Source organism: Peromyscus leucopus, chromosome 1 (genome assembly GCF_004664715.2).
Source record: "Peromyscus leucopus breed LL Stock chromosome 1, UCI_PerLeu_2.1, whole genome shotgun sequence".
NCBI lineage: Eukaryota > Metazoa > Chordata > Mammalia > Rodentia > Cricetidae > Peromyscus > Peromyscus leucopus.
The window spans coordinates 61,286,307-61,313,768 of record NC_051063.1 but is presented as its reverse complement, the minus strand read 5'-3'; the positions used below and the strand labels follow the sequence as shown (position 1 = coordinate 61,313,768).

At 42.8% G+C, this 27,462-nt stretch overlaps 1 protein-coding gene across 1 annotated transcript in view; it reads left to right on the top strand.

Moving 5' to 3' along the window:
- Kcnq1 (potassium voltage-gated channel subfamily Q member 1) overlaps positions 1–27,462 on the top strand; it is a 329,937-nt gene that overhangs the window by 147,692 nt on the left and 154,783 nt on the right. Inside the window, exon 11 of the mRNA XM_028870925.1 lies at positions 14,506–14,626. Coding sequence (XP_028726758.1) covers positions 14,506–14,626 — 121 coding nt within the window. The remainder of the gene's footprint in view (positions 1–14,505; positions 14,627–27,462) is intronic.

Below are 27,462 nucleotides of genomic sequence, written 5' to 3'. Positions count from 1 at the left end.
TTTGTGATCACTTACCTGAGTTTGTAATGTTCCTGAGTTGTTGGTTTTGTTTTCGTGTTTGTTCATGAGTTGGTAAAGAATTGTCAGATGCATATTTGTATCCAGTAATATAATCATGTAGCTTCTTTTTGCTTCTTGTGATCACTTACCTGAGATTTTAATGTTCCAGAGGTTTGCTTTGTTTTTGAGCTTGATCATGAGTTGGTAAAGATTGTCAGATGCATATCTGTATTCAGTAATATAATCATGTACCTTCTTTTTTCTTCTTGTGAACACTTTCTTAAGATTTTAATGTTCCAGAGGTTTGTTTATGTGTTTGATCATGAATTGGTAAAGAATTGTCAGATGTATTTTTGTGTCCAGTGATATAATCATGTAGCTTCTTTTTGCTTCCTGTGATCACTTACCTGAGATTTTAATGTTACAGAGGTTTTGTTTTTATGTTTGGTCATCAGTTGGTAAAAAATTGTCAGATGAATTTTTGTGTCCAGTGATATGATCATGTCCCTTCTTTTTGCTTCTTGTGATCACTTACTTAAGATTTTAATGTTCCAGGTTTGTTTTTGTGTTTGATCATGAATTGGTAAAGATTGTCAGATGAATTTTTGTGTGCAAGATATAATCATGTAGCTTCTTTTTGCTTTTTGTGATCACCTACCTGAGATTTTTAATGTTTCAGGTTTGTTTTGTTTTTGTGTTTGATCATAAGTTGGTAAAGAATTGTCAGATGTATTTTTGTGTCCAGTGATATAATCATGTAGCTTCTTTTTGCTTCCTGTGATCACTTACCTGAGATTTTAATGTTACAGAGGTTTTGTTTTTATGTTTGGTCATCAGTTGGTAAAAAATTGTCAGATGAATTTTTGTGTCCAGTGATATGATCATGTCCCTTCTTTTTGCTTCTTGTGATTTGATTACTTACCTGAGATTTCAGTATCCCAGAGGTTTTGTTTTTATGAGTTGCTACAGAATTTTGACAGATATTTGTGTCCAGCTATATAAATCATGTAGTTTCTTTTTGCTTCGTGTGATTACTTACCTGAGTTTTTAATGTTCCAGAGGGATTTTTTTTAAATGGTGAGTTGGTAAAGAATTTTATCAGATGCACTTTTGTGTCCAGTTTTTAATGTTCCAGAGGTTTGGGGTTTTTTTTCTCATGGGTTGGAATATAATTTTCTCAGATACGTTTTCGTGTCCAGTGATATAATCATATAACGTGATCACTTACCTGAGTTTTTTATGTTCCACAGCCTTGAACAACTGGTATTCTTGCATTTGGCATACTAATGTTTTGCAGTGTATTGTTCCACTTGTAAAGCATGAGTTACTCATATTTATCTTGTTTGGAATGTTTTCTGCTATGGAAACTAGGGCAACGTTGGCCTCAACAAATGAGATGGGCAATACTTTCTACCTTCTGAAAGACACTGTAGAAAATTTGGTATAATTTCTTCCTTTAAATATTTGTCAGAATTCATCAGTAAACCCATTTGAGCATGGAGCTTTCTGTTCAGGTTGTCTATTGAGTTGATATCGTCTTTTGAGACTTGACATTATATTTTCCAAGGGGTTGGTCCATATCATTCATTATATCTTCTATTATTATAACATCCCATTCTTTATTTCTTTACATATTCTGAAAATGTTTTTGTCCTAGTCTATAGCTTGTTTTTTATTATATTTACCAATGTCTTTACCGCTTTGAAATAACTGCTCTAAGTATTTGTCTAGTAAGTCTAATGCCTAAATATCAAGATCTCTTTGAATACTATAATTTATCTTGAAAAAGCAAAGCAACCCTTTGCCCATCTTTATCAGCAATGGCTTCATCCTCAATAGAATTACAGAGAATGAGCAGATCTTACTTTAATAGAAACTCTGAAATTAAATTCTGATGGGCCACATTCTCGGCCATACTTTAACAACAAACCAGGTACTTTACAATGAACAAGTACTTTCCTTAAACAGATTTGTACCAAAGAAAGTCAACACTTTTTTATGCCAATGTTCTCTTTACCAAGGTCATATTTCCTGAGGTATGTTTCTATCTAGTGTTATGTTGGGTTCTTGACAAATACCCTCTCCCAAACAAGAGATGTACCATCTCTCCCCTCCTTGTCCTACCCCAATCCCTTCTTTATCCTTCCCCATTTTCTGGGATATTTTCTATCAGTGGCAACAGTAGGAATATTAGCTAGATCATATTTGATGGCTTGGTAGCATATGTCTTTTTTGTTATTGGTGGTGTTTAGTTGGTTTTAACCTGCTCAAAACCACTTTGAGTCTAAGAGTGAGGAATACCTAAGAGTGAAGAATTATACTGTAACTAATATAGACCTTTTAAGTGAGACATTAGACCTTGTGCAATTAGAAAGGCAGGATACCAGTCTTGGATATAGCTTAATTGCATAGCATTCTCCTCTAGCACTGCCACAAAAATGGGTTGGGGGGAGATACTTATTGAATGCCAATGACTATGCAAGACAGATTTCCAAATCTGAAATCTACTGTCAACATGAGATTATATGTGGGATTCTGGTACCATAAACCCAGGAGACTGCTGAGATACAACCTGTGAATACAAACTGGTTTTGCTATACATGCTTTGTGAAAGTTTGTTTACTAGGATTATTATCTACAAAATTATTGAGACCTAGAAAAATCTATGGTTCTTTGAGGTTTAGAACATTTTATATTTCTCCCTCCTCCATCTTATCTCTCTTTCTCTCCTTGGAGTACTGCTTGAACTGCATTTTTTCCTCTTTTGGGTGATCTCTCTGGATTTTGTATCCATTTTCAACTAATCTAAGCCCACGTTGAATAACACTATACCAATGCACACATGGTATGACCTGAAATAATCATAACCCCTCCATCTTGCCCCTTTTAAAATCACTGCTGTCATTCATTTCACTTATTTAAGTATATTATAACCATTATAATTAAACACATTGTTGGTTGTTCTGAACAAAATCTTACCTGTTAGGCCAATTTTAAAATAAAAAGTAATACTTTACATTCACTTACCTTTGGTGTTTTTCCTTTCTTTAGATATGTCTGAGTTTCTCACCTATATTCCTTTTGTGTAAGACTTCAACATTCCTTACAAAGAGGGTCAACAGGCCATAAGTTTACTCAGTTTTTGCTTATCTGATTATTTCTCCTTCACTTTTGAAGGACAGTCCTAGAGTACAGAATGATAGATAAGCACTTTGTTTTTTCACTCCACTCCAATGAACAGCTGGAAAATGTCTTACAATACTCATTAAAGTTCTACCAGCAACACTGAGCTAGAGTATTGATCACCACTGAAGGCTTACTTTGAAAGGTTTCTTTCCATCATCTTTGACCTACCATGTATGAAGCTAAACAGGCCCCTGGAGTCATACACAGAATTTCTTGTATTAAGCCACTGGTAGGAAGATAACATGAATGCTAAAAGTAGTACATGTGTGAGGACCCATACTGCCTATGTGTCCTCAAAACTAGGGATGTTTTCTTTACCTCTGTGTTCTTGTGTGTGCCACACACCAGAGCTTCCAAGGTGGTTTAATGAGCTGCGCCTATACATCAAGGTCTTCACTCTGAAGTCAGTTACCATTAGTCATATGCCCTTCTGTTCTGTTTTAAAAACAGGCTATTTCCTAAGTAAGCAGCATCCTCATTTCTACATACTTTCTGATTATTCTTGGAAATTCCTCAAAGATGGACCAGTTTGATTCTTGGGTCCAGTACGACAACAGTGAGTTGAGGCCCATAGAGTCACACTGCACTGATGCTGCCACACTTTTACATGATGTTCTCCTCTGGCCCCTGCCAGGGACTCTTTGCCCTCCCTTCTTCTGCTCATAGTCCTCCTGCAGCCAGCAGGGGTGGGGGAGCCAGTTTGAGTTGATTACTTTTGACATCAGTTGTTAACATAATTTTGACATTAAGCTTCCCCCTAGCTCTGGGGTGATTCTGACTATGTCCAGGCTCTGGCTTGAGGAACCATGGGGAGCCCCTGGGGCCTCAGATCTGGCCTCGCTGGAGGCAGCCTGGGAAGAGACCTGTGTTTCTCAAGCACACGCCCTCCAGGCCTGGGGGTCGGGCCCCAGCAGATGTCTGGATTTGGTAGCCAGGGCCTGGAGCCGGATGCTGAGAATGAGGCCTGCAACTCATTTCCCCATTAAACATTCTGAGAACATCTGCACCAGTTTCCAAGGCTTCTCCTTAATTGCTTTGATTATTGTGTGAAGTTAAGAACTGGCACATTTCCGTGATGTTGTGATGAAGGTGAAAAGATCGCTCTTAATTAGATTAAAAACATTTTTTTCTTCCTGTGTAATTTCTCCTTGAAAATCAAGGCCACTTTTTTGTTTTCTTCATCCAAAGACCTCCAGAAACTTTCCTCCCCACCTCTCCAGAGGTTTCTGGGGAATGTCCTGTGAGCTCAACTTTTGGAGAAGATAGTGCTTAACCCAGATTCCATTGTATATTAAAGTTTCCTGAGGCTGCTCTTGCTGCCTGGAACCTTTCCTTGCAAATGTGTCTTGGGAGACCTGGACAGTGACTTCTTGCAGCATGGAAAGTTGCTGGGTGGACTGATTTAGTTATGTAGGCAGCTGTGCTGCTCACTTTCTGCTTCCTGGGCTTACTTAGGACTGGCTCTGTCACTGCTTGTCCTCCTTAGCACCTTTACTATTCAGACTCCACCCGTGGGCTCATAGAACCATTTCCATTTACTCTGAGATTTATGTGTTAGGCCTGTTATCTCCATTGTGAGAAAAGGCATTTAGGGCAAAGTCTCCAGTAATATGAACTCTGAAGTTATACAAAGCCAAGCATTGTTCCTAAGATTTCTTGGGATTCTACAGGTAATCTTCAACTATCATGTCACTGTCCATCTCAAGTCAAATGTATCCTACAATCTTTGCTTGAATGCAAAGTACAACATGTTCCATAATGTGCCAAAAAACACTCACATGCACAGGGTATGGAGAGATCCTCTCTGAAGGTGTTTGCATTGTAACAGTAGAAAGTCAGTGAGCAGCTGCAAGAAGCCCCTTTCCCAGAGTTTCCTGGCCAGTGTAAAGCTAAAGTCGAGGCCTCAGGCCAGATTTTTCTAGCTAACCTTCTTCCTCTCGGTCCTCTACCTTGCAAAGCCTAACAAGGCTGTATCAGGGGTGCTTACTGGCTTGGGTTTTTTTGTTTGTTTTTGGTTGGTTGGTTGGTTTGGTTTGGTTTTTGGTTGTTGTTGTTACCTAGACATACCTCCAGACCTATCTCCTCATGTTCATATCCTATCCCTAACTTTATGTACTCCTAAAGGCTCTTGAAAACAAATGACTGAACCCAAATCAATCTAGATAATGACAAATGGGACACTTTTCTGGCTCACAAATCTGAACCCAGCTGTTCCAGACACAGCTAAACCTAGGACAGTAATGATCTCTTTCTCCTTCTTCCCTACCCTTTTTGTTCTCTTTTCCTCACTCTCTGCCCATAGATACATGCACAGCTAGATACATGTACAGCTATACACATCTATATCCTTAAGCAGCCATTTTCCAATGAGTGTACAATGGCCACCGGCTTATATCTACCAGTTATAAAGAAGCCACAGGCTCAGAATAGGCTCTTGTTGCTCCAACTATGTCTCTGAGGCTATGTTCCAGCCACAAAGGCCCCTCTGAAAACTGCCAATGGATTCCTGACTCTTACACACTAGGGAGTTGTAAATGAGGACCCCTCTAAGGAGGATTCAATGAGATATTTCCAGAAGCCAGGCCTGGTTGCAGGGTATGCAAAAACAACAGGTGTCCACTCAAGCAAGGTATTTTCCTAAGCGGAACTGGGTACCAGCTGTGAATATACATTTACACTGCACTTCTCGTCTTGTTCCTGGCAGCTGTTGTGGGAATGGCTTTTACACGTTCTGTCCTTGTCTCTTACTTCTCGCCTCTGAGTGGAGACACAGGTGGTGGTGGTGCTGGTCTGGCTCAGGGTCTGTGAGCAGGGCATGGGCAGCTGGCACAGGCTGTGGAACTGCAGCTCAGCAATGTCACGCAGGGCCTGACTGCAGCTGTCCAGATGCCCTAGGGAGGGCTTTTTCCTTTATGGTGCAGGATCCACAGGGCTTTGGCAAATCCACCAAGACGGGAAAATTGATTGAGGGGCATAGAGAAGGGGCCTCTTCTAGGGGAGGACATAGGCAGCTTGTTTATTCCACTGGAGTGAGCTGGCTCAGGGGACTTGCCTGTGCCAGGCACCGGAGGTGACATGGGGAAGGAAGAAAGCAAGGTTCCTATGTTGAGGGCCAGGCACACATAAGCCCCACAGCAATTGAGGGGGGCAATCTCCAGAGCCTTGGGAAGCTTATAGAAGAAGGCAGTTTGGGTTACATCTGGGAGATTAGGCAGGATTATAATCAGAGGAGGAGGACAGGGGTGAGCAGCTGGTGAAGTTACTGACACCAGCAAATCTCAGCAGAGGGTAGTGGGCAGCAGAGTGGCCTGGGGCCTTACAGAGAGCTGGACTTGGAATGTTCAAATGCTGAGCTGGTGAGCAGAAGGCGAGTCTGTGAGCTCAATGCAGGGGAAATGAAGCTAGGAAATGGAAGGCTTTGGAGAACTTGGTAAGAAAGAGCTCTGTGTCTCCTGTACATCTTAAGAACAGATAGAGGAAGGTGGGTGAGGAGGGATACTCTGATACATTGTGTTAACCCCAAGATGATGAGTACAAGGCAAATAAAGACTTGCACAAACTAATGTTTTATGACTTCTAAATGTATCATACATTCAAAACAGAAAATACATTTACTATAAGGAAGGAAATGAAAATCATTTGAAGTCCTTTAATCCACAGGCTAACACATCACATTTTGATCTATTTCTTTCCAGTCTTTTTTTTTTTTCCTATGCTTAGGTAAAATGTCAATCACCCTAATGAGTAGGCCCTTTGGCTGAGAAGGAAGATGCTGTGTAGAGTCTGGTTTTGGTTCTCTTGAGAGAGGGTGAAACTTGGCAGTGGGTAGCCCCAGCTGGGGCAGTTGCCACGCCTGAGGCTACATTCGCCATTCCAGACCTCCCATTTTCCTAGAAAACAAAATTGTTTTGTTCTGCCCTGCACACTTAGGTCCAGATTCTGGCTCTGACAAGACAGAAGCAGCCAAAGAATGAAAGCATCAAAACTGGGACCATTTTAGGAAAATATGACCTCATTGTCACTAGGAAAGAGTACTTTTTCTCCAGGGCCAGGTACTCTGACACTGGTTGGTTCATCAGAGAACACCTGACATTGTTCTAGTGTCCTTTATGCAGGATCTAAGTGTCTAGGTGAGCTACCCTTGTCACATTCACTGTGGTCTCACAGTTTGTTCTGCAGTACCATAGGGCTATCTTTTCACATCTTTATAAAAGACAAACTCTGGGCTCTTCAGAGATGGGGTGACCAATGGGGGCTTCTTAGAACACAATACTTCCTCCAAGCTCTTGCCTAAGAGGAGCAGCACCAATGTCTATAATTTGAATCCCTACTAACTCCCTTCCAGAATCTTTAAGATGTCTGATCTGGCTCTGAGTATAGATCCAGTGGAGAGGGAGTGGCAGTCTTGACTGTTTCCTCATGGAAGAGGAGGCACCCCCAGAGTCTCTGAAACATGCCTAGCAGACAACAGTCTTTCCTTTTGACTAGGAAAAACAACTGTGCTGAGGCCCTCTCTGACCCTCACTGCAGGGGCCCCATGAACCCGTCCCAGGATTAAACCAAAGAGTCCACATTCCTCTCTGGCAGGTGCAGGCCCCACCCGTTCTGGACCGCCAACTGATGTGCACATTTTCATTTTCTAATACCAGGACTGAGCCTTTCTCAGGGGTTTAGGGGCTCACTCTGGGCCATAAGGCTTGGAGATGGCACTTCTCATTCTGGGTGTGTAGAACACAGCCCCCTCTTCCAGCCACCTCTTTGCTGTTTCTTTCTTCTGTATACAAGTGATGCAAGTATTGAAATATGTATTTATGTTTTTTCTTTCCTTTTTTTCCAAAAGAACATTTGAATCCTGGATGAAGTTTTAGCTGTGACTTGACAAGTGTATAATATAACCCAGTGCACTTGAATCTCAGCCCTGAGTCTCTAAAATGGGAATGGTAACACACTCCCACCAAGTCCCAGACCTGTGGGCCTCTTCATGTGCACACATTCCTCAAGGTTTACCGGTCTTTCCCTAGTCTCTCTGAGGATGTCACGGGCACAGAGCCCTTCACTTGAGCCTTTCTCCCAACTATGACTAAGTAATGTCTGTGTAGTTTCCTGCTGGAAGTCTGCCGCTGGCCCCCATGGGCCATGAGCTCCTGAGTTTATTTACATTTCCCTGATTGCTAGTCAGGCACAACACCTTTCCATAAGCTCATCAGGCTTTTGGATTCTTCTCTCATGTTTTTCCCCCTGAGGGGGGGGTGTCTTGCTTATTTTTTGGTTAGATCATTTTCTTCAGTGCTAGGGATTTAAACCTAAGGTCTTATGCACAGTAGGAAAGCACTCTACCACTGAGCTATCTCTAGCTCCCTTTTTACTCTTTGAGACAGGGTCCTGCTTTTTGAAAGTTGTCTTGATTCATTGTTGCCCAGGCAAGGTCTTAACGGTCCTGCTGCCTCAGCTTCCCAAATAGCTGGGATTACAGATCTGCAGCCCCAGGCCTGTTATTTTTCTTGCTGATTTGCTCAAGATTTTATGTTTTATTATTTTGGTTCTCTTTTTGCTATTTAAAAGGTATTTAGATATTTAAGTTTTGACTCTGACTGGAATAAAATTGGTATTTTCCTTTTTGATTGTTGCTTCTTAATTATCCTTACCCTAAGGTCATGAAGATATTCTTCTATATTCAGTCATATGGACCTTTCTAGCTTTGCTTGTCATAATCCCCTGGAATGCCAAGAATGAATTTTTGATGTATGGTGTGAGAAAATTACAGGTCCAATTTAGTGTTTTCCCTAAGTGCATTTTCAATTTCCCTTGAATGTTTTATAGAAAAAGCTATCTCAACATACGTCTTTAATACACTGTAAGTGCCCACGTATACGGGCTATTTTCTGACAACTAGCTCTGTCCTACTAACCTGTTAGTCTGCCCTTGAACCACACTATATTAATAATCACTGTGTAGAAGTACTTGTGTTTGATAAGCAAATTAGCTACACTATCCTGAAGAATTATTACTTTTTCCTGGTCTTTTACATTTCCAAATAAATTTTAGAACAAACTTGTCAAGGTGTTCACACATAAACCTTAGTTTTTATTAAGATTTAGGGAGAATTTTTTCTGGATTGAATATATGTGTCAATAGAATAAAGGCAGTTTTCTGTTTGCTTTTGTCGTTGTCTCTGTTTAAGGTTTTGTGCTTTTCTCCATAGATTTTAATCTATCTTTATATACTTAAGATTCTTTTCTACCATTCTGCTTCTTTTCACTTTTAATTTGTGTATGTTTTATTTGCATATATATTACATATACTTGTAGAAGAAAAGCAAAAATAGTTTTACCATGTAACTTTCACTACAGTGTCTTATAATAACCATTTTACATTGATGAAAACTAAAAACAATTAACATTGATACAGCACTGTTAAGCTATAATTTAGTCATTTTCCCAGTTTAACTACTTCATGCTCCAAGAGCCATTACACTCATTCATCAGGTCCTTAGTATCTTATGGCCTGCAACTTATTGGCCTTGATGCTTTTGAAGAATACTCATCCTGTATCATTGCTACTCTGTGTTTGTCTAATGTTTTCCAAAAATTAGGATAGGTTTACAGGTTTTGTGAATGTCATTAAGACAAGGTGCTTTTCTTTTCTTTCATCAGCATGATCTATTGCTAATAGTGTTAACCTTGACTACATGGGTAAGTATCTCACTGTAACTGACCTACTGTTTATTATACCTAGTCCTTAAGAACAAGTCACCAGGTCTAGCCAACATTCAGGCAATGAGGAATTTTACTCTATCTCTTACAAGAGAGTATCAGAGACTCTGTGAATGTGTTAAAATCACAAGCAATTAAAATTTATTTTGGGACTGAGGATGTAGCTTAGTGGCAGAATGCTTGTCTAGCATGCACGAAGCCCTGGATTCAATCAATGTCACTGGGAAAAAAATATGGGGAGGGGAGACTTTGAAGTTTCTACTTCAGATTTCACCTACTAATTTTAGCATTCACCCACGGATCTTTCCTGAAGCAAGCATTTCTATGGCATACTCCTAATTAACTCATTCCTTCTACACTTATAGGAATCATTCTGTAAGAAAGCCCTTCGTTTCTTTTTCAATTATTTGTTTATAAATATGAACTTGGCAATTTTTATTTTTCAGGTATAATCAAGTATTGTTTTGTTGCTCAACTTTTTCTAGCTTTTTTTTTGGTGGTACATGAGCCCTTTTGACATTTACTTCCTTTCAGGTTCATCTTGTAGTTTCCCTGTGCTAGTCTCAGAAGTGTCCATTCTTCTAAAAAGCCACATTTGCCTTTACTGGAGAACTAACTGTTAGAAAATGTGATCTGGGGCTGGAGGGATAAGTCAGCCGTTAAAGGCTAGGCTCACAACCAAAATATAAGAAAATGTGATCTGGACACTGAATATGTTCCTTGGCATAAAAGGGTCACCATTTACATCTCCTTTCAGCAGGTAGAAGTGAGAAATTATATGTCCATAATTGAAGTCTATACACATCCATGTTTTGTTGTATGTATCTAAATGCAGCTAACCCTGAGTTTATACTGTTTCTGATTAAATAATTCATTCTTTGTCCCAGCTCCCATTTTCTAGTGCAGTTACTATTTGTATAATGCTGGATATGTAGTACACCTGTATGAAACAAACTTACCTACATGAATATTGTGTTTATGATAGTATTTCTTTTAGTTGTTTAGTATCCAATCCAAACATTCTTTTTAAAAGCAATAGGCCAATTCCTTTCCTCTGTCTCTTTTCAGTGCTGTGTCATGTATTTGCAACACAGAATCTACTCATCATGGTACACTTTCTGTCTCAGGGCCCTCCAATATTCTGGTTGATTTTCCCCCCATTCACACAGGAACATTCACTTGGAATTTGTATACTGCTATGGATTTTGACAAATGCTTTAAATATCATACAAAGAAGTTTCTTCACCTAAAAATGTTTTGATTGGAGCCTTTTAAAGTACTCCTTTCCCCCAAAACATTAACAGAAACTGAACTGTTTCACAGCCCGAATAATTTTACTTTTTCAAGAATGTCCCTACAAACTGAATAACGCCATATACATCCTGTTACACCTTGCTTCTTTTAATGCTCAGCAAAATGCACTTGAGATTCATCTATGCTGTTATAGGATCCCTCACTTCATCTTGTTGTACTGCTGAATATTATCCCATTGCATAGGTGGAACAGATAAATCACAATTTGTTTATCCATTTCGCTGTTGAAAAGACACCTTTGGTTGTTACTTGTTTTCTGCAATTAGAGGTGAAATTGATTATGTGTGTGTGTGTGTGTGTGTGTGTGTGTGTGTGTGTGTGTGTATAATTCATGTGCAATTTTTGTGAACATAAGTGTTCCATACACTTTGGTCATAAACTGTATACATGTTTATAAAAGACTGTAAAGTTTGTTCTTCAGAGCAGCTGTGCCACTTTGCATTCCCGCCAGCAGCACACTAGGGTTGTAGTCATTTTGTTTCCTTTGACTGCTTGCTGTTATAATGTTTTTGGTTTTATTCTTTTTCCATGTTCATAATGTTCAGTGTTATCTCATTGTGGCTTTAATTGGAATGGAATACGTGAATTCCTATGTGAATAGGATTTCCATAAAGACAATGGGCCTTGGCTGAGTACAATTTCACATGTTAATTTGTAATCCATTTTTTAAATTATTTATTATTTTATGTGCATTGGTGTTTTGCCTGCATGCATGTCTGTGTGAGAGTGTCAGATCTTGGAGTTGCAGACTTTTGTGAGCTGTCATGTGGGTGTTGGGAATTGAACCCGGGTCCTCTGGAAGAACAGTCAGTACTCTTCACTGCTGAGCCATCTCTCCAGTCCTTGTAATCCACTTTTTAAAATGGATTGTTTGTTTCATTGTTGTCAAATTATGAGCATTCTTCTTTCTAATGTTCTGGGTACAAGTCCTTGATTGAGTAAATGATGTGCAGCAAATCTGTGATTGGTCTCCTTGTCTTCACAATGCAAAGAATTTTAACGGTAATGAAGCCTGTTGTTACTCCTTGCTTCTTTTACTGCTTGGCAAAATGTACTTGTTGCAACAATAATTCATTTGTTTCTAATTATGATAAAGTTGATTTTTCCCTCTTTTGGATTAAGTTTTTGGTGTTGTACCTCAATCCACTTTAAAACCTAAAGTCCTAGACAATTTTATATTTTCTTAAATTTCTTTTTAGTTTTATGTTATACTTCAGATTTTTTTAAAAAAGTAAGACTACACATAGTATGTCTTGAATTTCCATTTTATGACCACTAAACATCCCTTGCATTAGGCATAAATGCTAACTGTGTTAAAATGTATACACACATACAGATGTATACCCACATGTGTATGTTTGTATTGGAAATAAATGTAAAAGACTGCTGTATTAGATGTGGGAAACTCATTTCATAAAGTAAAAGAAGTATCACTGTAAAAAACAAGATAGTCTCTATAATAAAGCAACATAGTATTAAAAGGCCAAAAATAGACTAAAGAAGATATTTATGCTTTATGTAACACAAGGTTATTATCTCTAATGAATTAAAAGCTCCTTTAAATGCCAAGCAAATAATATGAGCAGTCAATTCTTCAAGAAGACACCCAAACGTGCCAGAAAGCAGTCAGTGAAGGTGAAAAATGAGAAATTCATCCCCTTCCCAAGGCCCAGGACCACTGTAGAAGAGGGGATGGAAAGACTATAGAAGAAGACTAGAACTGACTGCTGGACATGACAGGACAGCTGCATGAATGTCTACACAGGTCCAAGCCAGTCAACATTCTATTATTGAGTGGGAAGAGGTTCATGAACTCCAAGAGGTTCTTGATAAGCTATGGACAGTTTATGGCTTCTAGGGAAGGAGAGTCAGTTTTTCTTTAACAGTCTGACTTCTGGCAGGCCAAACACACTCCAGGGGATGGCTGCCACACCTAGAAGTATATGGACAGCACAAATTGAAGTTGATGGGTTATTAAATTTTAAAACAAGAGGATACAAAGTTGGGGATTTAGGAGGTAGATGAGGATGGATCCGGGAAGAGATAGGGTAAAAATGATCAAAATACATTATATGAAATTCTCAAAGAATTGGTAACAATTTTTAAAATGAGAAAACCTGTTTTTAACCATGCTTAATGGGCCATGCAAAGAGTGGGAAAGTTGGAGGAGAAGAAAATTGCTATAACTTAATAAAAGAACAATCCAAAATACTTACTAATATTACCAAAGATACACCATCTCACTTGACCCAGTGTGTCAACAGCTTTTAACAGTAAAGATGGATATTGCATCACTGCCTGATTGGCATAGAACTATGAGACTCAATGTCCATAAAATACAGGATGAGTAAGTAAATTGTAGTAAATCTAAATTATGGGCTATTATGCTGCTAAAATGATCATTAGATGCATAACTGCATACCTGGAGAAAAGCATGTCACAGAACAATAAGACAAAACTGACAAGAATAGAGGTTCATTCAAGTGTATAATGTTATATGTGCTATCAAGATGAATAAAAACCATGAGCCGGGATCTGCCTGGCAGGTGACTCTTATGATAATTGAGGACCACTGTGAATTTTGCATTATTCCACTTGTTAGAAGCACTCAATTGCTCTACATCAAACACTTTAGATGAAAAGTGAGTTGAGAGCAAACACTACTAAACTGGAACACCCTGTGAAGACTGATCTGGATCAGTCTCCTGAGCTATATGAAGTCATCTATTGGGACAATTGGGTGGCCTCCCTCAAAGAGCACCTGGTTAATACAGCATCATGGCCAGAGCAAGGAATTCAGTTTGTATTTCATGATAAGCAGAGGTACTAGCACCCTTTATTGCCCGGCTCACTGATCTGTCAGCACAATACTAGGAGTCAGTGCCTCTATCTGTTCTTGACACCAATGTTTTGTGTGAAGCTAGTGAGAGGCCCAGAACCTGAGATACGTCAGGTCCTCAGTTCTGAAGCTCAACCCCAGGGCAGTTACCACACTGAGAAGAATGTACCAGCCTTTATCACTCAGTCTGGGATTTTGAGGCCCTAGATGCCTGGGGACCAATCTGAACACCCATTCACCTATTCCACTCCACTCAATGTAAACCTGATGGGTGAGACTGAAATTTCTAAGCTTTGTCTCCATTCTTCACCTGACCATGGGAGCTCACACCTTTATTCCATAGCAATAGCAGGTTGAGGAGAGCATTTGAGTCTAGTTCTATCCAGCTCTGGAGCCCCTTCATGATCGAGTTTCTACTGAAGCCTAATGAGCTGTCCCCACACCTTCTCCACAGTAAGGAAGAGCCCTACACTGCTGGAAGTAAGCACACCCCATTTCTTGAGAACAAACAGCTTTGCTGAGGACCTGGACCTGGAAGGGGAGACACTGCTGACCCCCATCACCCATGTGTCACAGTGAGTGTCCATCTGCCCACAGAGGCTGGGGCTCAAGGGAACTACCCTGGCATAGAGCAAAGCTCATTCTCATCTCTGCTGGGATGCAGTCTATTCACTCAGTACTCACTGCCTACCATTAAGAACCTGGGGCCACTGGCTGCTGGGTTTGGCCTCAGGACTTGGGCAAGAGAAGAGAGCAGGGGCTTTCCCACCAAATCTGGAAATATGATCCTCTTGTTTTGACTTATGGAAAACTAAGCTGATCATTTTCCACTTGTTTTCATGCTTTGAGCGTCTGAGAAAATAGTTTTTCTCTCCCTACTCCCCTCCACCACTCCTTTAAAAGAGTCAACTTTGTTTTTTAGCATTTCCCCATGGAACTTTAGCCAAAGCCATGGGGCAGATGCCGGGTGTTGTCTGCCAGTTGCCACTACTGTCCTCAGGGGCTCCTTCAGGTGGAGGAAATGGCTGATTTTCCACGCCTTCCAGTTGGCCTTCTCCTGAGACACAGCTGGCCTGGGACACATGCCCATCCTCTTTCCTGTTGGGGCCCCCATCACAGCATCACTAGGCCAATCCCCAGTACCCAGCCATGGTATGATTTCTCTGCAACATGTAACTCATGTTCCCACCAAAGCCCAGTATAGAGGCAGCCATGTGGTAGAAGCAGGCCATTCAGAATCCTTCTGGCCACTGTATCACTAGGTACTCCCCTGGAAAAGTGTCTATGTGTCAGGGTGTTGGTGCCACACTCTTAGTCCTCCTGGGATTTACATACTGGGATGCTTTCATTCTTTCTACTAAAATTCCTTGTGTACTTGGTCATAATGCTTCTAGCCTATGCCTGGAATTCTTGTCTTTACTATCTTCCTTGTGTGGGCTTGACTTTGCAGGGACTGAAGAAACTGGTGCTGAGGGCTTTTTAAGTAACCAAATAACAAAGCTGAAGCCACCTTAGGGGAAGGCAGGATTGTCAGAAGGGATGATTATGATCAAACAAGCCATGCCCTCTATCTTCCCAAGCCACCAAAACTCAAAGGGAGGTTACCAATGTCTCATAGTTTTTAAGAGAGAGACAGTAGGTTATTGAGAAGCAGGGGTCATTCTCCCTCCTAAGCCAGCCTTACATGCTGGCTATATTAATAGGCAGGAACAGAGGTGTGAGCAGGAGTCCAGACAGGCTGGGCAGGTATAGGCTGGTGTCAATGGGTAGAACAATAGCATACAACATGGTTAAGGCTCTCAATTGATTAAGTCTAGGACATGAGAGGACTCAAAGTATAAATACTGGTGTCTTGTGGTTGGTGTTATATGCAATATGACAGTGCCTACTTAGGAGTGGGGATGGTAAGTAGCACCATGGCAACCATAACAGGCCCTAGAGAATTGCCAAAGCCTAGAGAGGCCACTCAGCCTTCTTGTCCTCTTGATCACTCACCTCTTGCTGGTGACCATTCCATTTTATTCTTATGGCCATGGAGTAGCCTCCAGACACAAAAGCAGTTTCATCAAAAGAGGGCAGGGCTCTCAACAAATCATCCATCCAGATGGACAAACATGTCTCACAGTGAAGTCCCTGAAGGAAAGCCCCAATGGGGTCTCAGAGGAGAGTGGAAAACTAGAGATACAAGTCCATAGTTCAACCTATAGCTTCCCTACAATCAATCATCCCTTTGGGGTATTAGTGCTGGTATTAATACATTCAAAGCTCCTGGAGTCAAACACTGCCCATCTGTTCCAGAAGCAGCCCGAAGCCAGTAAGACAACATTGCTGAGTACTAGTCCAATTCTGATCTCCCCTCTGAGGTAACAGAGTCTCAGAGATACAAATGATGCTTAGTTAGTATGTTACCATCTATCCAGATACCACAGCTCTTCTCAGGCCAGCACTCCTGGAGTCTCTCTGAGTAGGAGGTAGACAGTCTTTACCCAGTCAAGTCCCCACCCAGGAACACATTAAGGCCATTTCTAGGGCAATTTCTTCCAAATGTAACAGCTGGAAGTGAGCCAACCTGAAAAGGTGGGAGGTATGAAAGAAGGAGCCCACGGTGGTACTGAGTAAAAAGACCTAAGGTAGGAACTGAGAGAGATCACAGGCTTCAGAAAAGAGATACAATCTGGTCAAAGCAGAGCTGGGGGTCAGGGCTGAGGCATCAAAGAATCTGGACACCCACATCCTCAGAAGGCAAGCGCCATCCTTGCTGGAAGTCCTAGCAAAGAGGATGACCACAGGCATGGTATATGTCTGGGTCCTAGAACTCTATGTGCTCCCCAGGACTACTGGCCTTTCCAAGACCCCTCCCCATCCTGGGGGAACAGATAGACCATCGTGGGCACTGTGTATGGGGTCCATGTGCCCACACCAGGACTGCATTCCTTTGCCTCTTGCACAGTCAGCTTGTTGATTGATGTCTGTAATTAAGCTAGGCTCCAGCAGCTCAGCGATGCAGCATGGCTCCTGTGGGCAACTGGCCCTATGAACACACACAGAAAAAAGAGGCACACACCCTGGTACGTGTCTACCAGGGACAGAGATGTGTACTAGGGTCTTGCAGGGGGCAGAGTGGGTGGGAGGCAGTTGCAGAAAAAAACAGATCCATTTTTCTTCTGCATTTTACTGATGTTAAATGTATTACTATGCTGGGTCAGTTCCAGAATTCAAATTAAAAGCATAAATAAAGACACATTTTGTTTCCATCTCAAGCTCTCCCCACCCAGGGGCCCCCGGGAGGTGAGGTCACTGTAGCCTTGATTATGGGAAGGTCCCTGGGGCTGGGTGAAGCTCCTCTTTTTCAGAGCCTATTGGCCACTGATAGTTTGGGGACAGAGAGGCCAACATGCTGGCCTACTGAAAAATACAGAGAGCTGCTGGTAAACAGGGAAGGGTGCTGAGAAGACAAGGCAGCTTCTCTGACCCCAGCTCACTAGGCAAGCACCAGCAGCTCCCTGAGTACCTCCCGGGCCTTATCCAACTCTGTGCAGCTGGGCCTCAGACTTGCATACATATTTCAGTCAGATGCTGTCTTCCTGATTCTAACATCATTGGAAGGGAGCCCTGTACTCTCCAAGCTCCCTCAACACAAGTCCTCTACCCAAAGTCTTACTCCAGGTTTCTAAGGGCCAACTATGAAATAGAGAATAGAGACCTTTGCCAACATGTGGAAGAACTACCATAGATATGGGGGTAGCCTTACACCCAATAGGTTAATTCCCTAGGACCCTGCTTACTGTGGATAACTGGCAAGGGTTTGTATGCATCCATTGCCCTGTGTGGTATCACACCAGATGGAATGCCCTCATCACTCCTGTAGCTATCAGAATCACATGCATCTTCCAGTGTTTACTCAGTCTTCCATCTCCTCAGGAACACCTCTCACATCCTCTTGAGGCTATCCTCAAGCCCCCAAGTAACAACTCCCTGACACTTAGCCTAGGGCTGGTAGGGAGCAGAGTGTTCATGGCTCCTCTTGCCACTCCTTTTCCAACACTGGCCAAATTTCAGGACAGAACTCCAAGACTGCCACTTCTACTCTGAAACAGAAAGTACATCCTTAGCCTTGCTTGAAATGAAATAAGGTCTCCAGGTAGCTCTCATGGATGTTGAGACATGGGGCCCAGGACATGAGCCCAAAGCTTAAAGCTAAAGGATAGTGCCTGGGTGTGGCCTCAGTGAGCTTTTCCTACTGCCACTTCACCTCCACCCTCCAGCTGATGAACCAATCAGAACTTGCCTGGAACCCACACCTTTGCCCTATCAGTCACACAAGGATACCCAAGATGAGCACCCTCAAAGGCCAAGCCTACCATAAACACAGCAGCCTAGCCCAGCCTGGCTCTGTCATGTAGTTTCCCTGAAGGTTCTGAGAAGTTGGTTCCTTACCCCCTCTGAATTTTCTGTTGTGACATTTCCAACTAGGAGCCTCAACTTTTATTTACCAACCAGCCTGTCATCCCACTCTGGGGGTGGGGGGGAGTGTAGGAGCATTCAGGAGCCACCTAGTTCACCAAGGTGGTTGGAAGACAGTCTAGAGGACAGAGCAAAGTAAGAACTCAGGCTAGGGCATTGCAAGAATCCCACCAGGTGCCCATAAGCACCTCCCGGGCGAGCATGTGCTTGCCGGGCCTCTTGTGACATGACAGCTTCAAAAATCCTTGAGCAAAACCAGCCCCACGTACGTTAATTAGAATTTCCATGTCTTCAACTTTCTCCTGGACCCTGCAGAATCTCACGCCAAGACGTTTGAGTTTCTCTTTTCCAGGGAGGCCCGCTGTGGCCTGGCTTTCATCCACATCACTACTAATGTCTCCTGAATTCTGCGTTTGTCAGCGAGGCTGGGGCCAGCCTATGCTTTCTGGAAAGGGGGGCATTAGTGGATCAGGAGGCTAGCTCTTCTGATGGGACAGTTTTGCCTGGGATGTTCAGGGCCTGGAGACAATCAGGGCCTGCTGTGGTACCTCATTGAGCACCCATTTCTCTTACTTGGCTTCCCAGCCTGCAAATGTTGATGAGAGAAGATTGAGAGGCCGTGTTGGGGGCAGTGTCCAGGAGAATAGGGAAGGGGGCTTGTCAAGAACAGATGAGACCAGTTTGTCTTTCCAGACTAGTGTCCTGTCTTCTGTGAATCTCCAGACCACCTCTGTCTGCACAAGGTGCCAAAGAAGCCTCATGGGAGCCCTCCCGGGAGGGCTGTGCAAGGCTGTATGAGTCACAGGATCCCTGTCAGAGCCCCACACGGCCCCGGCCAGGCTCAAACCCGTCTCTGAAATGCACGGGGGATTAAATGTTCTTCTAATTAAATTAAAAGCGAGGCGGAGTGGCTCAGTGGGAAAGAGACGGGACTGGGAATCGGATGCCCTCAATCTGGCTCCCAGCCTACACTGGCCCAGCTGCAGGCAGCCCCCAGTGCCCCCTAACCTCTCCTAAGTTTCACTTCCTCCAAACAAGCACAGGAAAGGGATGTAGAAACCTCCTAGAACTGTTCTGAGAGGACCACACTGGCTTAATGGATGCCAGTGGAAAGCAGTAGTATGTACAATCACATACTACACTGGTGATACCAAATAACAGGAGAGAGCACCCAAACATATCTCCTGTGTGCTTTGCCTAGAGCTGGAAGTGGAAAGTGAACTATAGAGCCTGCTAAAGACAGAGCTCCAAGGTGGTTTGGTCAGAGTACTGGAGTAACATACCCTTTTAAGCAAGGAGGCAAGCCCAGTTTCTCTGTCTCCCTAGGTTGTATCTCCAGTAAAGCTCAGAAAATAGTCTTCTACAGGGCATTGTGCAATAAACTTATAGGAGAAAGTGAACACACCAAAAGAGTAATGTACACAGATCTTAGTGTAAACTTGACGATGCATTTTCCCTACTTGAGACCCAAGCATCCAGAGAAAGCAGCAGAATCTCCAGGAAGCCCTCTGGATCTCACTTCCTATCACTGACATGCCACGAACAACCATAAGCTCACCTTCCAGCAACAACAGCCAGCTTTACCTGTGTTTGAAATCTACATAGATGGATCACACAGCACATACACCCTTGTCTCTGGCACTTGCATTCACTGATGTCTGAGAACCCTCTTGTAGGGCTGAAGAAAACAGTGGTCCCAAGACCCTGGTGTTCTCTGGCACTCCACTCTGTGCTTCACTTATTCATTTTACTACCCATAGCCACTGGGCAGGTTTGGTAGTGAGTTACTAAGAATATTTTATGCATGTGTCTGGTGGAAGTTATGGCTGTCTCTTCTAATTGCGTGCCTAGGGTAGAAGTGCTGGGTCACTGAGTGACTGGATGTTTCCCATAGCAACCACCCCAATTTTTACTCTTACTTAGAAGCATGTGAATATTCTGGTTTCTCTACATCTTCACACACACCAATTTTCACTGTTTCCTTTTTAGCCTTCCTGATGGGTATCTGGCAGCATCAAATGGTAATTATAATTTGCAGTAAGCTGAGTCCCATTCTACATTCTCTGCTGAGTGTCCACATCTTATACTGAGAGCTGTTCTTCAGTTGCAATTTTGTCTCTCTATGTTCTGGGTGTTCTGAGTAGGAGTCATTTGTCAGCTACACAGATACACACATGTATTCTAAATACTGCCCCCCTTGCAGGCTGTCTTGCTCCCTCTCTTGGTGTCTTTTGATGAACAGAAGGTCTTAATTTTAATGTGGTCCAGTTAATCAAACATTTCCTCTCTGGATAGTATTGTTTATGTCCTGCTTAAGAAACTTTGACTACTCCAAGGTCATAAAGATATTCTGGTTTGTTCTAAAGCTTTAAAAGCTCACCTTTCACATGTAGATTTGCAGTCCATCTGGAATCAATTTTTGTGTCCTATGTGAAGTCAAGGTCAAGATAAGCTTTTTCCTCCACTTGGACATCCAGTCTGATGCAGCACCATCCTTTCCCCACTGTTCTGCCCTATTGGCATATCACTACAAATCAGCTCACTGTGGGTTCTATTCCTGGACTCTCCTCAGTTCCACTCATCAGATTCAGGTTGTTCTTTGGCCAGTGTTACCCTTTCATTAGCATTGAAGTTTACCAGTAGAACTTGAGGGCTGGGTTATGCAGAGCCCTACAGTTCTTCCTTGTAACTAGCTCTGCTGTCTCTGTAAGGCCTTTGCTTCAACATTATACATATCAATGTCTATGAAAAAATGCCCTCTGCAATGGTCCTCTAGATGGGCATGAAAAAAGGGGTATCTACCTTATCCAGGCTCTGGGAATCATAGCCTCATTTGTCCTTCAGTTAGTTATGTCATCTTGCTTTTTTTACTATGTCCTGTAGTTTTCTGTATATCACAGCTTTTCAAACTCATCAGTTGATGGTTGGGTTTGGTGAGGTTCGAAATGGCTAAAGACAGTGTCTTCCAAGAAACCCTGGGAAGCTTAGGTTTGATGTGGGCTCACAATGACTAAGCAGTATCTTCCAGGAAACCCTAGCAAGCTTGGGTCATTCAATCCTGCTCACAGGACCCTACAGTAGTTTCTTAACATCTATGAGCTACAGTTTCCCTTGTGTACTAATTAACACATTAAGAATGTAACTTCCTTTATTGGTATATAAATTTCAGCAATGGGGTCAGATATCCAGTCATATACCTGATTTTGGGATAAATGTTAGACAGTATAAAGTGTCCCTTTGTGACAAGAGACCCCCTGAGGTTATTGCTTGTTTGACCCAAAAGCTTTAAAAACTGCCAGGTAATGATTTTCCACAGAACACAAATGGGTGAGGCTGTATCCCAAGTGCTGTCCTAAACAAGATGAACTTGAAGACTTAAGAGTACTGGGCTCCAGGATGATCTGGAGTAAGGTGACAACAGGGCAAGTCTACAGATCCTGACTAAAGCCTTAAGTAGCTGGGAAAGTGGCTCATGGGCTGTTTTGACTCCTGTTAAAAGACATACAGGCAGGGGCCTGACCCCCATATTTCTGCTCTGAGGAAGTTGGAAGTGGGATTAGAAGACTGTGTGTATGGCAGTTATAGATGCCCCTGTGTGCTTCTGTCATTTGATTCCATCATCACTGGGCTGACTTGACAACTCAAACACCTACCCTCAGACAGACTACAGAGAGGGATAAGTTGTATATCTTACCTTCCATGGGCACTGCAAGTCATTGGGAAACTATAGCAACCTCTCTATTGGAAAGATAAACCCAAATGTGACCACAGTACTCACAAACTGTGACTTTCAATGCTAAGAACAAGCTAGCCTGTGCTGAACTTCTGGTGCTAGGGTTGGTGGTAGATGGTGGTTGGCCGACATACTTAACTTACATCCTGGTAGGTTGAAGAACACTTAATGAGTCAGTCCTCGGCTTCACAGAAGGAGAAGTGAAAGATTCATGAAGGACAAAAACTTGCTACTATCACACAAGAAATACTGGCAGAACCAGGCTCATTCTGAGACACCCTGTCCCTGAGAGAGCCTAAGTCTCCTTTTGTAAAGGTCAAGTTGAAGTAATGAGCTGGCACTGGAACAGTAATACATGAGATTCTGTGACCCACTGTGTATATTTGAGCAGTCCATGTGGGTTTGGGCACTGGTCATCTGATTACCTTCTGTCATGAGAATTGTGTGAATTCAGCCTCTTAAGTATATCATGACCTGGCATTACCACATAAAGAAGCCAGGAACCTTCACTGACCTACAGGCCACTCTGAACATCTCTAGATTTTATAGACTAGGTTGACCTTTCCTCCCAGGCTTCTCATGGGGTCCCAAAGCCACCCACTCAGCATTTATGCTTATTTGTATATCCCTTTTAGGATAGTTCAGAAGTCCTGGGCAGAAGCCACACCTGAAATACATGTCCTTAGCAATGACTGGCTAGCAGAGGTCTGACTTTAAGTCTTTCAGGTCTAGCTGACTCCATGAGAGACCAGGGTGACATGAGAGCAACTCAGAAGGGAGTAATACAAAAGGCTCTGAGAGGGATTATTGGGATAATTATCTGAGAGGGGTGCAATTCAAGATGTCTTAAGAGATAATTTTTACTCTACCTGGTTTTTCTTTGAGGACTCTGGCTCTAAGCCCTTGTATACGATCAGACTGCACTGTACTCAAAGTATAACTCTGCCCTAACAGTGACTTGTGGTGCCTATTGGAGAACCGAAGCAGAAACAAAGCTGAATTTGCAAGGTAATAGAAGGTATTTGAGAAGTGGGGTGTCCACGTATCCTGCATTAGGGCCTAAACTTGCTACCCCAAAAGAAAAAGGTCCATTGAGGTAGGTAGCCCTAGGCAGCCATCCTCTGGGCCCCACTATTATTTCTTGATAACTGGCCTCTACCTGAGGTGGAAAAGTTAGGGTAAAGGTCTGATCGGAACTTAAAGTGCTCATGTGTTCTGGGCCTGTCCCCTTACCCTGGCCTTATCTACACTTAGGCCATATGTGTGAGCCAACTCCCTGTGTTAAATTGAATAGCTGTTCTCTGCTCCAAGGAGATCTTTCTTCTCTTGCCTAATTCTCCCTCTTGCACCTTTTGGAGATAGGCTTGCTTTTGTTTTCCTCTGGTTTGTATATGGATTTTGACTTTTTTGAGATAGGGTTTCTCTGTATAGCCATGGCTGTCCTGGAACTCACTCTGTAGATCAGGCTGGCCTCAGAGATCCTCTTGCTTCTGCCTCCTAAGTACTGGGATTAAAGGTGTGTACCACCACCACTCAGCTTGGATTTGTTAAATTAAATTGAAACTCTGCTAGTCTGAAACACTAACAGAAATGCTCTTTTTCAGAAAAACAAACAAAAACAAAAACAAACAAACAAAAAAAACCCTGCCCTATGAACTCTACCAGCTGGATGTGTGGGCTCCAGGTACAGGCTCAAGGACCTGGCAATGATAAGCCAGGTTTCAAGTGCAGCCAGAAGTAGGAGCCTAGGGGAGGGCATGGGTGATGCTTAGCAAAAGGCTCCCGGCTTGATTGAACTCAGTATGCAGTGTCCAGAGGGGTAGGGATAGGGCTATCCACCCCAGAGACTAAGGGATTCACTAAGATATTCTTCCCTCAGGTTCTCCTTGCTACCAGGCTTTTCTTCACCAGACTGTCATCACTAGGCAATGGCCCTATCACAGTACCTCAGCAGACCATGCAGCCTGGGTTTGGGTTACAACATCTCTGGAGGTATCATGCAATGGAAAGACAAGAGAATGGGAGAGATGAGAGAGTATATGGCCACCTAATGTCAGGCCCAGAGCTAGAAGGCATGCCCCAACTCCTACCCCCCTATGTTCTTTTGTTTTTCTGGTGGGACCAATCTCTTCTCTGATTCTGGTTCTGTCAATCACCTACAGTAGGGATGGATCAAATGACTACATTACTGCTAGTTGCCTGATGCACTTCCTTAAGTACCACATCCCAGCTATCTGAATGGATACTCAAAGACAAGGACTAGGATAAGAAGATCCTTCCAAGGTAATGAAGACAAGTTCACTGCAGGCTCTGCCTGGAAGGAGAAATTGGTAAAGTGGAGGTATGATATAGATACTTAAAGATGAGATCTGGGACTGGCCAGGAAAGCCGTAATTAACACTTCACAGAACAGCCAAAAGATCCTAGTGGACAACACTATTTTTGACCAAGCAAGAGGATCAGACTGGGCCTTAGAGAGAGACACAGACAATACAGCCAACTGTGACTAGGCAAGCTGAGCACCTTGTGGCATCTGGAACCAGGTGAAATGGCCAGGCCCAGAATTAAATTCAGGAGAAATAACCCTGCCTACCAGGAGGCTATGGCATTGAAAATAGTCTCATTAGCAAACAAAGGGAGCAGTTGTATTGGAGTTCGGCATGGCCTTTGAGCTGAGCATAAAACTAAAATGTCCATCATAGTCACTCATTCATTCTGATGGCTACAGAAGGGTCTTGTACTTGTACCCTACCTGGCAAAACAAATAAAGAGCTCAATAACTTATGCTAAGGAGAAATTTAGCATGACCAGCCAGCCAGTCTATCTTGCCATTGCCGATCACTACTGTAACTCAAATCAAATAACCATGTCAACATTTATAAATGTACAACTCCTGGAGATGCTAGATCCCAGGACTTGGAAGGCTTAGGTGGGAATACAGATCCCTGCTATGTTAGAAAGTTCTAGTGGTGAAGGGCTACAACAGCCTAAACAGCAGCCTCTTCATTTCCAGGCCCAAAAATGTTTGTTACAGGCAGAAGTAGGCTAGAAGGATTTCCTGGAAGCAATCACAGGAAGGTGTGAAAGCTTAGTCCTTTGGGCTGCTAGACAGAGAAAAAGGGTATATTCTCCTACTGGGGTGAGAACAAGCAAAGAGGGAGAGGGGGATGCTTTTCAGCTGTTTGGGACTTGTAGTATGACCTTCATTTTTACTGTTGGCTGTTCAATAAGGACATGGGTTAGGTCTCCCCACTGGTGGGAAGGGAGGAGTGGAAGCTGGTTTGCTGGGGCCACCCAGGGTGGGCTCAGGAAGGGAAGGAATGTACTGAGGTTGGGTGGGGCTAAGGAGAGCACAGCCAGTTGTGGGTTTTTCTTGGGGCCCAGAAAGATGTGAATGGTTACGGAAGCCCCTCTCTCGAGCCCCAGCATACACACACTAGTATCTTTCTTCGTCAAATAGCTATTGGAGCTGGAGACCAAGAATACCCTCTGGAAATCTGAATTCCATTCACTTTTGGCAAAGACTAGCTTCCTGCTTAGGGAAGGTGTGCGCATGTATGTATTCACAACCACAGAAACTGGTAGAGGGGGGAGACATGTGGGTGGATTACTGTTTGAAGAGATAGTAAGATGGCTCCAGTGTCTCCAGGTACTGGATGGCACTTCCAAAGTCTGTCTCTAGGATTAGGCAAATATCTTCAAGGAATGAATCAGAAACGTGCAGTCTGTGTTGCCTTTGAAATAAGCTCTGGCTTAAAACCATCACAGAGAAACATGCCTTTGAATTGGAAAGCCAGAACTTTTGCAAAATAATTCAAAAAGTTTGTTGAACCTTAAACCTTTCCTGATGACTCCTTCCTTCTGAACTTCACTCGTTAAAAGTTGCTATGATCCCAGCCCCATGCCAGACCAGCTTCCTGGAAACTCTCGCCAACTGCTAGCCTTTGGAAAGGCTTGTCACCCTAATAGCTGTATTTTTTTTTAAAAAAAAAAAGCACTGGGCACCTTGGCTGCAGGATCTGAAAAGTCCTTTGTGTTAGCTCCAGCTGCAGAGTTTTTCCAGGCCTCCCTTCTGGGGCTGACTGGGAGCTGTTTCTCTCCGTTTCCTCTTATACTGGCGGGTACTCGGTAGGCCTCTTCCCGCCTAACTTCTCTGCCAGAGCCCAGGTGGGCAACAGGGATGCCAAGGGCAGAGTCCATAGACAAGCATAGCATGAGTATGTCCACAGTGGGCATGGGCAGGTCTGGGAGTGGGCTCACAGCTGCTTCTTCCCCAACCATGGGGACTCAGTAGGGAGAGGTGAGGGCCCCTCTTAGGTCAACATTGTGTCATTTCCCAGAGAACAGACAGAGCCAAACCAGCTCTGGAGCAGAGCAAGATAACTCAGCCTTCCCCACTGCAGAGTTTTGGCAATATGAAATGTGATCGCAGAATGGGATCTAAGTTAAATTTAAAAGTAAATTAGTTTAAAAGGCAGATATGCATTAGAAAACATTTAGACCAACAGAGACACAAATGAACTGAAAGATGAACTGTTGTCATTCTTCATTCATCAAATCAAAAATTACCTGAAATGGAGGAAAGTTACATAAAATCTTCAATATTTAATGAGGCACAATAGAACATGCTGTTCTCATTCTTTTCTTTTAGAATCACTCTAACTCAAAATTCTGTAATGACGAGACTCACGTAGCAATCTCACTTCATAGGAAGTGCCCGCCTGTGCGATGGGGTGCAGGGCACCCTTCAGCAGAGGGTTGCTGGGCTCTCTGGGAGCCTGCCCAGAGCCTGCCCTGACTCTGGCTCTGCCTTTCACTTTCAAAACCTTCTTTGTGCTAGAGCAGCCCCTGCTCCAGAGTGACATGAACCAGAGACTTCCAGCTCCATGCCTGGAGAGCGGCTGCTCACAGGCATGCTGTCCATACAGCATGCACACTGTAGTTGCCCACATCCACTCCCAATCTGGAATGACACCTGCCATATTCAAAGTAAGACTTTTGTAAAGTATTGATGTTATGCTAAAAAACAAAAATCACAGTAAAATACAATGCACATCAGAGCAAACCTTTAATAATATACTAGTATTATTTTTTTAAATCACAATAAAATGGACCACACATACTTGCATGCACACACACACAAATTGAACAGTGATAAATAAATCAGGGTACAGAAGGGAATATGGTAAAATCTTAGGCTCTCCTAACCCAACC